Source organism: Macaca fascicularis, chromosome 4, assembly GCF_037993035.2.
Source record: "Macaca fascicularis isolate 582-1 chromosome 4, T2T-MFA8v1.1".
Lineage (NCBI taxonomy): Eukaryota > Metazoa > Chordata > Mammalia > Primates > Cercopithecidae > Macaca > Macaca fascicularis.
In genome coordinates, this window is record NC_088378.1 from 73,489,986 (window position 1) to 73,504,929 (window position 14,944).

Genomic DNA, 14,944 nt, shown 5'->3' on the forward strand with positions numbered 1-14,944 from the left:
GGGGTAGAGAGAGCATAAAGAAATGTATACCAGGTGAAGTTGCACAAATAATTTTATCACAAATTTACTTCTGAACTGCCTAGCAACCAAAACAAAGAAGAAAATATGATAAAAACACAATATACAGGGTCTATAATTTAAGACATACCAGCTGCTCAGGAGAAAGCTTTTCCTGGCACTGAGACCTGAGAGAAATTTCTCCTGTTGGTCCTCATAAGGGGGACACTGTGTGATTTAGTGGACAAGATTCTCAATTACACCCTACAATAAATACAATGGGGAACGTCACACAACTGCTTCTTTTCGGTCTGCTTGACACATGTCATGGTTTCAATAATCTAGTGCTGAGTTCAGAAAAATCAATTCTTCATCTCACCAGACCTGTGGACTATGTCTGCAGCTCACTAAGGCTCAGTTTTAAACCAGAAGTAAATGTTAGAATATGGGCAACTAATAAACTGCATATTATTCGGAAACTATTATAAATTCATCTACCTGAGAGTTTGATAAGAATTAGACAAAGAAAATTCATGGATATTCAGAGATACTTAATTATGATCCTATTTGCACTTTTATTTTCATGATGAATAATTTATTACAAGATGAACTGATGATTTATTTTAAGCCATTAATAAAAAAATCTCATATGGTAATAATACCTGTGATATCTCATTGCAAAGATTAAGGCTCAGTTAAACTTTCATATATGAAAAGTATTCTAAGCTAACAAAGGACTTTCTCTTATGACAGGAAAAATATATATGTATATGTATTTGTATATATATGGACGTATATTTGTAGGTACATATGATCTTCAAAATGTTTCTTTTTCTCACTATGAATATGCTTGATCTGTAACAGACATAATCAGAAATGATATGTGGTAATAAGAATGGTTGCATTATATAATATGGAGTAAATTTTGCACTTTGATTAATTCATATATTCTATTTTTGTTAACTGTTAATATAATTTAAATAACTAGACATATTTAGGAACAATTAATCTAAATAACTATATTTGAAGCCTCACAAATTAGGTATAATTTTACTGTAGTGCAAATGACATTTATATTAAAAATGCATTTTATATTTTGTTGCCTAAAATATAAGTATTCTTTTATTAATCTATATCTCTACATAAAGGAAAAGTAATAAATATAAAGATTCAGAAAGGTAAAGGTTAACCCTCATAGATACTTTGACAGATATTTTGTTTCTAATGGGATTCCCCCCACCTTTCATTTGGTATTGTTTAGTAAAAATGTTAATTTTGCTTATTTGGAGTCAGAGAGAAAATTTAAATTAAACATAAAGTAAAAGGTCACTTGCTAGAAAAACCACAATAATCTCACTTCATTCAGCTTGACAACAAAAGAGACAAGGCAGATGTTCTTCTCCTGACATACCTCTTTAATTAGACTCATAAAGCGAGTCCCGAAGCGCCAGGGTTTATGTCGATTACACTGCAAGGAACTGACTGTCATCTGGGGAAACTGTTGGACGGCCACAGACACCACATGCACAGCATCATACATTAGAGCAGCATCAGTCTGAAAAGCAAGGGAAAGGGAAATGTATAGTCAATATAACTTGTAGAACCTGTGGTAGATGGTTTGCAAGGAGGGAGAGGGAAGAGGTAAGGGAAATATATATATACCATTTTTCTTTGTATAAAGAAGAAAACATTATCTTTTTTTTTTTTTTTTTTTTTTTTTTTTTTTTGAGACGGAGTCTCTCTCTGTCGCCCAGGCTGGAGTGCAGTGGCCGGATCTCAGCTCACTGCAAGCTCCGCCTCCCGGGTTCACGCCATTCTCCTGCCTCAGCCTCCCGAGTAGCTGGGACTACAGGCGCCCGCCACCTCGCCCGGCTAGTTTTTTTGTATTTTTTAGTAGAGACGGGGTTTCACCGCGTTAGCCAGGATGGTCTCGATCTCCTGCCCTCTTGATCCGCCCGTCTCGGCCTCCCAAAGTGCTGGGATTACAGGCTTGAGCCACCACGCCCGGCCTGAAAACATTATCTTTAACATGCTCTCGTTCTCTTAAACAAGTCATTATGATCACATTACTCCATCAGCTCCATAAGAAAATTTGACCTATCCTCCTTTTCCTGAAATAACCCAATTACATATAGTCCTAGTATTGCCGTTGAAGTAGGAAATGTATGAAGACAGGCTTTATTTCCTTTTAGTGACTCTCTCTGCTTCTTACTCTGTCTCACTAGACACACACACACACACACACACACACACACACAATGAGTACATTGCTAACATTTTTAATGGTCATATAAATTACATATTGTATATAAAAGTAAGTAAACAGTTTCCTTTTATAGGAAGAAACAAAGATTTTAAGGGAGATTTACTTAAAACCTTAAATTCTTTCATTGTTTTAATCTTTTAGCTTTAAAAAGATATAAACCCTGATCTTTTTCTTCAACTCAAAAACTTAAAAAAGTTTCAATCTCAGAAACGATGGTAGTTTTGAATCTCAATAGCTGTATTACTCGCTTTTCAAGAAGCTAAGCTTAATCTCTTGTACTGTTTCCTTTCCCCAAGATTTCCATATGAATAAAAGTTCATTTGGCTTCTCAAGTAAAACGAATATGAATTCTACTGTGTTTGCACCTGCTCAAATGACCAACCACTTTGGAGGTTGACGATACAAAAATAAAATGTTTATAAGTCATAACAAAACAGAGGCTCAGTGATTGTCAAGTGCTGTGTTAAATGGACCCTCACATTGTGTTTGACAGATCGATGCCAGGCTTACTACCTAAAGAAGACAGCCACACTGACAGTACTCCTAGCAATGAACTTTGGCCATCTGCTTGGCATGCTTTAGAATAAAAGCATATATTTTCTCTTCTCATTCACACAATTAGTGAGCTGTGAAATGAATTCCAAAATGAATAGGAACCCTGTAGATTACAGCATTTGCCACAATACAAAATGAGTATACACAGTAGCTTTCAAACAAATGGATCCTAAGGAGCTATATCACACAAAATGGAAGATAGCTAAAGAGCACAATGCAATAAGAGAACATAATAATATTATTTTATCGTTCATAAATCTCTGGGGAAAATAACTCAGATTCCTAACCCTCATTTTATAAATTTTACTGACTATTTTCACGTACCCTGAAGGATACGTAGTGAAAACTAGTAGTGGAGTTCATAGAGGCATATATCCTGAGCCTGAAGATTTGACTGATACTTGTCTTTGACCCGAGATAACATTCAGAGGACATATTACATATATTACACGGGTGGTCACAAAAATTATCACCAGAATTAGGAAGATATATTTTGAGTGTTTAAAATATATCACTGTCAACAGGAAGGGTAATTTTGCAGCATAAAATATAAGAGAGTCTTAAAAATATTTATGTTTATTTTAACCCAGTAATTCCTCTTTCTGGATTTAACATTAAGAAAATCAGAGATAAGAACAAAGGCAACATATCCACTGGGTTCTTTTAGAAAAAAAAAGAGAATGGAAATCTACTGAATGACCAAAATAGGGAAATTTCTAAATAAATTCACAATGTTTTCTTATATAAGCACTAAAAAATCAGTTTTGAAAAATACTTAACTAGACGGAAATTAAATACATCTTAAATGGTGTTGTGTTAAATTAGATTTAGATTATGCAGAACTGTATTTCCAGCATAAATCATTATATATAGCAATGTATAAATAATGATTTTATATATAATATACATAATGGTTTTATATATAATACATAATGGTTTTATATATAAATAACAATTTCATGTATTATATATAATATAGAAGTATATAATATATTATATATAGTATGTAATATATAATATATAAAACCATTATAATATATAAACATTATTTTATACATAATATATAAACTATTATATAATATATACATTAAAAAGCATATATATAATGGTTTATGCTAGAAATACAGCATAAATATATATTGACTTTATAAATATTATATATATATTTATAAATAATATATTTTTATAGAGTAATATAAAGTATTACTTTATAAAGCAATATACATATTTATAAATTGAATATCTAAAATATGCATGTATATATACTTATATATGTGAGTAATTAATGTATTTACTTTATTCTCTGAGTAACAGTATAATAAAAAACCTATTGTTCACATTTTATAAATAACAAAACCAAGGTTGGGAGAAGTGAAGAACTAATTAAAATCACAGCTAACAAGTGGAGAAGCCGACCCTCTCTGTTCAGGAATGCTTTTGAGTCACCACTACATACTATATAAACAACAGGAAAACACAATAAATTAATAATATTTAACTCTTGTGAAATAATCATGAGTAAAATTTTTATTTCGTATTTATTTTCCACAGTTTTTAACATTAATGTGTAATGTACGAGGAAGATTACAAATACCATAGCAGTTATTGCCAAGGTAAAAATTTTAATCTATTTATGCAAAAAATAACTAAAAGAATAAAATATATAATATTTCTAATTCCAAGTTTTCATGAAGATAGCTTTTCATGACTTATTGACATATAGATAATCTTACAGGACATACATAAAAATCCTAGAGTAGTAACCTTATTTAATATGACAATGCTAGAAAATAATTCTGCCTAATTAAAAATTTAAAAATCTTTTCTGGTATAGAGTTTCAATTTCATGATGAGGGACACAGTAGTTGATAATAAAACTCTTTGAAATCTGTTATTTTAAATGCAATTATAAAAATTAGACAATATTATTAAACTACAAGATAAATATAGCTGGGTACAGTGGCACACACCTGTAGCCCAGCTATTTGGAAGGGTAAGGTAGGAGGATCACTTGAGCCCTGACGTTTGAGCCCAGTCTGGGCAAAATGGTAAGATGACTGTCTGTAACAATAAAATATAAATCCTTGAGAAAAAGGTACAAGTACTTTAAAAGTTGCTGATCAAACTACTTCTGGATTTCCCAGTTTAAAATATCTTTACTTATAAATCAATAAACAGAACTTCTGAAATACTTTCTACAAACCACTGCTCAGTGAAATAAAAGAGGACACAAACAAATGGAAGAACATACCATGCTCATGGATAGGAAGAATCAATATCGTGAAAATGGCCATACTGCCCAAGGTTATTTATAGATTCAATGCCATCCCCATCAAGCTACCAATGAGTTTCTTCACAGAATTGGAAAAAACTGCTTTAAAGTTCATATGGAACCAAAAAAGAGCCCGCATCTCCAAGACAATCCTAAGTCAAAAGAACAAAGCTGGAGGCATCACGCTACCTGACTTCAAACTATACTACAAGGCTACAGTAACCAAAACAGCATGGTACTGGTACCAAAACAGAGATATAGACCAATGGAACAGAACAGAGTCCTCAGAAATAATACCACACATCTACAGCCATTTGATCTTTGACAAACCTGAGAGAAACAAGAAATGGGGAAAGGATTCCCTATTTAATAAATGGTGCTGGGAAAATTGGCTAGCCATAAGTAGAAAGCTGAAACTGGATCCTTTCCTTACTCCTTATACGAAAATTAATTCAAGATGGATTAGAGACTTAAATGTTAGACCTAATACCATAAAAATCCTAGAGGAAAACCTAGGTAGTACCATTCAGGACATAGGCATGGGCAAAGATTTCATGTCTAAAACACCAAAAGCAACGGCAGCAAAAGCCAAAATTGACAAATGGGATCTCATTAAACTAAAGAGCTTCTGCACAGCAAAAGACACTACCATCAGAGTGAACAGGCAACCTACAGAATGGGAAAAAATTTTTGCAATCTACTCATCTGACAAAGGGCTAATATCCAGAACCTACAAAGAACTCAAACAAATTTACAAGAAAAAAACAAACAACCCCATCAAAAAGTGGGCAAAGGACATGCAGACATTTCTCAAAAGAAGACATTCATACAGCCAACAGACACATGAAAAAATACTTTCTATTATATGTTCTTCAGTTTGGAGTACTTTTTTGTTTTAATTTTAGACTAATTGTTTTTGTGATAGTGTGCAGTTTATTTTTCTGTTCATATTTAATATCTTGTCAGATTAAACTATTGTCTTCTTTGTAAAATTGTGTATCTATAAATTCTTCCTTTGAAAAATTGTGAGAAAATTCTAGTGCTTCAAAAATATGATTTCTCTTATTCTCACAAGAATGCTCACAAAAATGTGGCTTCTCTTATTCTCACGAATATGTGAAAATTTGTCTTCTATTAATAATATTAATAGCCAATATTCATTCAATATCTGTGTGTGAGGCACTCTCCTTAAATTAATTCCTTTAATTTCCATAACCATTATTCAGGTGCAATCCCATCAAGTTTGTATCAAATAGGAAAGCAAGGCAGTCAGTAGTTAAGTAACTCAAAAAACAAACCATAGTATATACAGGTAGAGCTGGATTTAATCCATATAGTCTGTCCAAAGTTTATATCCTTTTCTCTGGGTTTCTCACTCAGCACTCTACAGTTAATAAGCAAAGTAGTGAAGGTGGTTTTGTAGTTACACAATATAACAAATGTCAACTAGCACTTGAATGCACAGATCTCTATATAATTTGTTCATAAATATTTACATAATGAAAAGGCACTGCAAAATAAGAAAAGGTAGAGATTATAGAAAATTGGTAAATATATATTTGTAAAAAAGAAATATGTTATTATACCTGGGGCATGGAGATCGCCCTGTCCGACTCACCACGGCCTATTCCCATACAACCATCAGGGGACGCTAAGGGCAGGCCCATACCCCTGGCACTATCCACAAAGTACCCAAGCATGCCATCCAGAGAGCTGAGAACAGCCCTGCCTCGTTCACCACTGTTGGTGTCTGTGCACTCCTCCTGGGGACTGGACCATCCAGTCTGTTGCAGGCACTGCTAACACCAGTATTTGATGCCTGGGAGCCCACGGGTGTCCCACCATCACTACTGCTATTTCTCATGCCATGCACATTGCTTAGGGGCCCAGGAATTCACCACACACATGCCCACTGCTGCCACTACTGAACCCAAGCAAGCTTCCTGGAGGCCCAACAATTGGCCCTCCTGGACCCAGTAACACCAGTGCCCTTGTATGCCACACAGGGTGCCCTTGTATGCCACACAGGAGCCTAAAGACAGGCACACTTAGCCCATCGATAACACCACTGAGCCTGAGGACTGAACTACCTGGCACGCCTATACCCAGTAAAATCTCAACCCAGTCTCCACTAACAATCACAGTCTAAGAAACTGAGGAAATCATAGACACCACTGATGCTGTAAAAATCATATGAAAACTACGCTACTGCTAACCCTAGAATCAAAGCTAAAGTGCCTCCTCCACCAATACCACAGATAAATCCATAGGAAAAATTTTCCCTTATGAAAACCCACTCAAAATAATTGAAAAAAGCTGGCCAAGTGGCTTACACCTGTAATTCCAACACTTTGGGAGGCCAAGGTGGGTGGATCACCTGAAGTCAGGTGTTTGAGTCCAGCTTAAACAACATGATGAAACCTGGTCTCTACTAAAAATACAAAAGTTAGCAGGACATAGTAGCTGTGGGCCTGTAATTCCAGCTACTTGTGAGGCTAAGGCAGGAGAATGGCTTGAACCCGGGAGGTGGAAATTGCAATCAGCCAAGATAGCCCCACTGCAATCCAGACTGGTTGACAAAGTGAGACTCTATCTCAAAAAAAAAAAAAAAAAAAAAAATTGAAACAAGCAACTATTATACAAGATGACAAGATGTGTAGATATCAACATAAGGACAAAAAAGGACACAAGAAATAAACAATCAAGGAAGTACAACACCTCTAAAGGAGCACAATAATTCTCCAGTAAAAGATTCAGTGAAAAACAGATCTATGAAATGCCCGAAAAAAGACTGAAAATAATTATACCAAAGAAGCTCAATGAGACACAGAGAACACAGGAAAACAATACAAAGAAAAAAAAAATCAGGATATGAGTGAAAATTTCAATAAAGAGATAGACATTATATAAAAGAACCAAATTCTGGAACCACTACAGAAAACCACTAAACCACAATGATAAACAATAAGAGAGAAAGAAGGGAACAAAGGATAAACAAAACAATCAAAAACAAAAAATGATGAGAATAAGTCCTCACATATTAATAATAACCTTTAATATACAAACATAATAAGGTGTCCATTTGAAAGATATGACTAGCTGAATGGATTTTTTTAATGATGCAACTATATACTGCCTACAAGAAATTCATCTCGCTTATAAAGACACATATAGACAGAAAGTAAAGGAATGAAAAACAAGTATTCTATACAAATGAAAGCCAAAAGTGAGCTGGAATAGCTATACTTATATCAAATAAAACAGACTTTAAGTCAAAAAAACAGTACAAAGAGACAAACCAGGTCATTATATAAAGACAAAGGGATCAATTCAGCAAGAGGACAACATTTCTCAATATTTATGCACCCAGCAGCAGGGCACCTAGATATATAAAACAAATTGTATTTGATCTAAAGAGAGACAGAGTTTGTTTCCACAAACTTTTAAAAGTGGAAATCATATCAAATGTCTTATCAGACCACAATAAACAAAAAAATAGAAATCAGTAACAAGAAAAATTCTTGAAACTACAAATATATGGATACTAAACAGCATACTCTGAAAGACCATTAGGTCATGGAGTAAATTAAGCAGAAAATCTAAAAATTTCTTGAAACAAATAAAAATGGAAACACAACATACCAAAACATATGGGATACAGCAAAAGCAGTGTTAAGAGGGAAGTTTATAGCAATATGTGTGTACATCAAGAAACTATAAAGATTTAAAATAACCTAATGATATACCTCAAGGAACTAGAAAAGAAAGAACAAATTAAACCTAGTATTAGTAGAAGAAAAAAGTAATAAAGATCAGAACTGAACTAAATGAAATAGAGACTTAAAAAATAATACCAAGGATTATTGAAATGAAAAGTCTTTTAAAAAAAATTGACAAACTTCTAGTTAAACTAGCCAAGAAAAAAAGATAAAAGACCCAAATAAACAAAATCAGAACTTAAAAAATGACATTACAATAGATAACACTGAAATACAAAAAAATCCTAAAAGACTATTATGAAAAACTATATACTAACAAACTCAAAAATTTATAGGAAATGGATAAATTTTTAGACACACACAACCTAACAACACTGAATTAGAAAGAAGTAGAAAACCTGAACAGGCTAATAAGAGTAACAAAATTAAATCAATAATAAAATGGCTTCCATAAAAGAAAAGCCCAGTACCAGATGACTTCACTGCCATATTCTACCTAGCTTTTAAAGAAGAATTAACACCAACTCTACTCAAACTACCTGTTAAAAAACAAGAGGAGATAATTCTTCCTAACTCATTTTATGAGGCCAGTATTATACCAAAACCAGACAAGGACAAAACAGCAACAACAATGGGTGAACATCTATGTTTTGTATCTATGTTCACAGCCAAACATCCCTGATGAACATAGATCCAAAAATTCTCAATAAAATACTAGCAAGCTAAATTCTACAGTACATCCAAAAGGTACTACAACATGATCAAGTGGAATTTATTCCAGGAGCTCAAGGATGGTTCAACAATAAATGTAATAAAACAATAAATGTAATACATCACACCAATAGAATAAAGGGTAAAAATCATGTGATCTCAATAGACACAGAAAAGTATTTGATAAAATTCAACATTCCTTCATAATAGAAACTCAACAAACTAAGCATAAAAGGAACATGCTTCAGTGTAATACAGGCCATATATGACACACCTACAAATAACATAATGTATGAGAAAAAGCTGAAATCCTTTCCTCTAAAAACTGGAACCAGACAATGATGCCCACTTTTACAACACCTATTCAACATAGTACTGAAAGTCCTACTCAGAGCAATCAGACAAGAGAAAGAAAGAACATTGAAACTGGGACCAAAAAAAAGGAAGTCAAATTGTCCCTTTTTGCAGGTGACATGATCTAGTATTTTTAAAAAACCTAAAGACTCCAGCAAAAACTCTATCTGGCATATTCAGTAAAGTTGTAGAACACAAAATCAACATACAAAAATCAGCCATTTTTTAATACACAAATAACTAACCAGTCAAAAAATCAAGAAGGTAATCTCATTTACAATACCAACAAAAAGTAAAAGACCTTAGGAATAAATTTTACTAAGAAGATGAGGAACTCTACAATGAAACCTACAAAAAAACTGATTAAAGAAATTGAAGATGACACAGGCAGATGAAAAGACCATGATCATGTATTGGAAGGATTAATGTTGTAAAAATGGCCATGCTACCCAAAGCAATCTACAGATTCAATACAATTCCCACCAATATATCATGACATTCTTCACAGAAATAGGAAAAAAAAAAAAAACTTCTAAAATTCATGTGGAACCAAAACAGCCTGAATAACCAAAGCAATCCTGAGAAAAAAGAAAAAAAGCTGAAGGCATCACGATACCTGACCTTAAAATGTGTTACAAGGCTACAGTAACTAAAACAGCATGGTATTGGTATAAAAACAAACACATAGACCAATGAAACAAAATAGGCAATCCGCAAATAAATCCACATATTTATAGCCTACTGATTTTTGACAAAGAAGCCAAGAATACACATTGGAAACAGAATAGGTTCTTCAATAAATGGTACTGAAAAAAACTGGATATCCATACTCAAAAGAACAAAACTAGACTCCTATGTCTCATCATATACAAAAAAAAATGCAAAATCAATTAAAGTCTTAAACATAAGTTCTGAAACTATAAAACTACTAGAAGGAAACACAGACTAATACTCTAGGACATTGGTCTAGGCAAATACTTTATGGCTAAGAACCCAAAATTACAGGCAATTAAACAAAAAATAGACATATGGGACACAAAAAGCCATATGGGACATGAAAAGATTCCGCACAGCAAAGGAAACAACCAACACAGTGAAGAGATGACCTGTTGAATGGTAGAAAATACTTGCAAGCTATTTGTCTCACATGTGACCAATATTTGTAATATAGAAGGAGCTCAAACAACTCGTGTTAAAAAAAAAAAAAAAAAAAAAAAAACCATTAAAAACTGGGCAGAGGATGTGAATAAACATTTCTCTAAAAATATATAAAAATAGACAACAGGTATATAAAAAACACTCATTATCACTAATCATCAGGGAAATGCAAGTCAAAACTACAATGAGATATCATCTGATCCGAGTTAGAATCATTCTTAAACAAAAAGACAATAACAAATGCAAACCAAAAATGTGGAGAAAAAGGAACTCTTATACACTGCTGCTGAGTGTATAGTCCATTTTCACACTGCTATAAAGATACTACCTGAGACTGGGTAATTTATAAACAAAAGAGATTTAATTGAATCCATTCTCCATAGCTACAGAGGCCTCAGGAAACTTACAATCATGGCAGAAGGCGAAGGGGAAGCAAGATATGTCTGACATGGTGGCAGGAGAGAGAGATACCAGGGAAAACTGCCACTTACAAAACCATCCGATCTCATGAGAATTCCCTCACTATCATGAGAACACCATGATCCAATCACCTCCCACCAGGTCTCTCCCTTGAAACATGGTGATTACAATTTGAGATGAGAGTTGGGTAGGAACACAGAGCCAAACTATATCATTCCAATCCTGGCCCCTCACAAATCTCATGTACTTTTCACTTTTCAAAACCAATCATGCCTTCCCCACAGTCCCCCAAAGCCTTAACTCATTCCAGCATTAACCTAAAAGTCTAAGTCCAAAGCCTCATCTGAGACGAGGCAAGTCCCTTTCACCTATAAGCCTGTAAATTCATAAGCATGTTAGTTACTTCCAAGATACAATGAGGGTATAGGCATTGGGTGAATGTTCCCAGCAACAGCCTGAGCTGTACCTTGGCTGCTTTTAGCCACTGCTGGAGCTGCAACTGGAGTAGCTGGGACATAGGGCACCAAGTCCCAAAGCTGCATAGAGTAGCAGGGCCCTGGCCTGACCAATGAAGCCACATTATGGTGACTGGTGAATAGAATTTTCTAAAAATATTAGCACTCTTGTAGGCAACACTAAATTGATAATACACCCCCAAATACATATCTCTACAAATCAAAGGTTATCAAGCTTAAACATTATTTGTCCCAAGAAACACTGAGGTAAAACAAATAATTTAAATCATCAAGTATGGACAGGAATGGTCAAGTCAGGAACCCACATTTCCAGTCATTGTCCTGGAGGGAGCCACCACACTCCTTTCAGAGGTTCATAATGTCACTGATTGTAACCAAATTGTTAGTGAAATCTGATCACTATAAGGATAAGAAAGAAGTACCTATAAATGACTGTATAAAATATAAGTATGGAATTACATATAGGCCCAACAATGCCTAGAAAAGGATAATTGAAAAAATAACATACTAAGTAAATAGAAAAAAACAAAAGAAACAAATACAAATTAGATTACAAAAAGAAATTATAGAATCAATGTAATTCTAACAAATCCTGGACTGAGCAGGAGGCAAAGATTAGTTCAAAGGACAAAGTAAATTTTAAAAGTGGCAATTTTAGGATCACATCTGTAATCCCAGCACTTTGGGAGGCCGAGGCGGGTGGATCAAGAGGTCAGGAGATCGAGGTCATCCTGGCTAACACAGTGAAACCCATCTCTATTTAAAAAAAAAAAATACAAAAAATTAGCCGGGTGTGGTGGCGGCGCCTGTAGTCTCAGCTATTTGGGAGGCTGAGGCAGGAGAATGGCGTGAACCCGGGAGGCAGAGCTTGCAGTGAGACGAGATCGCACCACTGCACTCTAGCCTGGGTGACAGAGTGAGACTCCGTCTCAGGAAAAAAAAAAAAAAAAGTGACAATTTTCGTCTTTATTTCATGAGTGTATTCTTTTAGCTCCTAGCAATATAACACTTTTTAAAACCCTCTTCAACATTCTGGATTGCTTCTATCCAGTTGCTGTTCAGGAGATTTTCAAAGGGCAAAGACTCTAATGTATCTTTCACGCCAGGGCTTAAGAAGCATCTCTTACACCCAAATTTAGAGATTGATTTATCTGCTTTTGCTAAATCTTCATCCTCTCTTATTGACTCTATAATTCCTTGCCTTGACTCTTCTCTTAATGGAAGAAAACAGGAGAAAAGAAGAGAGGGGTGGTACAGAGGAGGAGAGAAGTGGAGGGGAAACACAGGTTAAATTATCTTATCATTTTTATAATATTATTATTACAAAACAATAATTATTTTAATTCAAGTTATATTAAATGCTTACTCTGTGCCACGGAAATGTGCCGATTTCTTTACATGCATTATCTCATTTAATTCTCACAAAAATCATATGTTCTAAATGATATTACTAGTAGGATTTTTGAGAGCCGGAAACTGAAGATTAGGAAGGTTAAAGTAACTATTTCAAGGTCTCATGAAAGATTGGCGGAAATAAGATTCAGGCAAATCCTAACCCTTAGAATCACTGTCTAAACAATTATCATCCCTGCCTCCCCTAGGCCATATTCCCACTGAAACTATGATGGGCAAAGGAGGGGAAACCAGTGGGAGAAGATCTCATAGTTTAGGGGGCGTCTTATGAATACCAGTCTAGTATGGTTCCACGGACCATGGAGAATACATCTCTGAGCTGGGATTCCAATAAAAGTTATTGTAGTCCCTAAGTCAAATCTTGTCTTTTTCTTTATACTTTATAGCTACCTCTAAAGAATGCTTCAGGGTTCACCATAACTGTAATTTAGCCAAGTAAACTAAAACTGAATATCAGTACAATTTGTTTATTAAATCCATATGAGACAGTCAGATAAACCTATGGTTATTTACATCCTAAACTACAAAGGCAAGACAAAAGCTAAGCCGGGGTTGGGAATAAATCAATAATGAAGATAAGATAATCTGTTCTATTTTCTCTCTTGCAACTATAATTTTATATACATATATATATATATTTCTCTCAAGTATAATTATGTATGTGTATATATGTGTATGGATTATATACATTATATATTATACATACACACACACACACACCCCCATATATATGGGCCACACTTAACGGAAAGCTAGAAGAGAATATCTATTCCCTCTAAGGGTATACTGCAGAAGAAAGACGCTCAAATTATATAGGTACTGGCCAGACAGGGCTATTGTGACAGCTAAATGCAGCCCTACCTGCTTCACTGCTAGTTCAAACACCTGTCAACTGGAATGTGGACTGCCTTTCAGAGCCTACCTCAGACTAGATTGGAGCTATTTTTATTTCCAAAATAAGTTAGTTAACCTACAAAAATGTTTTTCATCCAAAAACATTTGTTTTGCAAACCTTTAAAATTGCACAATATGGTCCTACACATTTTAGTAAAACTGTAGTGATCTTTCCAAATGGCTGGCTTGAAAAGAACATACGAAATGTCTTCAAATATATTTAGATATCCATTAACCTTCTTACTAACTTATTGCTTGGTGTATCTTATACTTAATCAAATTACTTTTACGAATAGAATGTGTAACTGAGAAACAGGCAGAAGAGTGACAAATGCTAATTTCTATGGCTGAGCTATTGCCACAGAAATAGGCTTAGTCACCCAGTACTATTCCATCCATCAAGTAACCTCATGACTGATGAGTCTTTAAGTTATTAAAAAAAAAACAGTAAAATCTATGTATGTTTACATTTTCCTTACACTCTGGAAAAAATCACTACACATTTTTAAATAATTGAAGAATTTAAGAAATTAGATGTTCTTAAAAGTTTTAAATAATAAAAATTGACATGGTTTAATATTTTGATTTTATATATACAATTAAAATATCTCCAACTATAAAAAAACAGAAATGGATTCTATGAATAGTTAAAATATTTATCTGTACTTAGATTTCTTTTACAGAATAATCTGATACTAAGCAGTAATTA

The 14,944-nt window shown here is 34.0% G+C and overlaps 1 protein-coding gene across 8 annotated transcripts in view; it reads right to left on the reverse strand.

Annotated features, from left to right (window-relative positions):
• GRIK2 (glutamate ionotropic receptor kainate type subunit 2) overlaps positions 1-14,944 on the reverse strand; it is a 700,667-nt gene that overhangs the window by 279,128 nt on the left and 406,595 nt on the right. For all 8 annotated transcript variants that reach the window (XR_012433589.1, XM_005552268.4, XM_074037392.1 and 5 more), the window contains one exon: positions 1,409-1,552. Coding sequence is in view for 7 of the 8 variants with exons in the window: in XM_005552268.4 (XP_005552325.3) it covers positions 1,409-1,552 (144 nt within the window). In the remaining variant the exon portion in view is untranslated. The remainder of the gene's footprint in view (positions 1-1,408; positions 1,553-14,944) is intronic.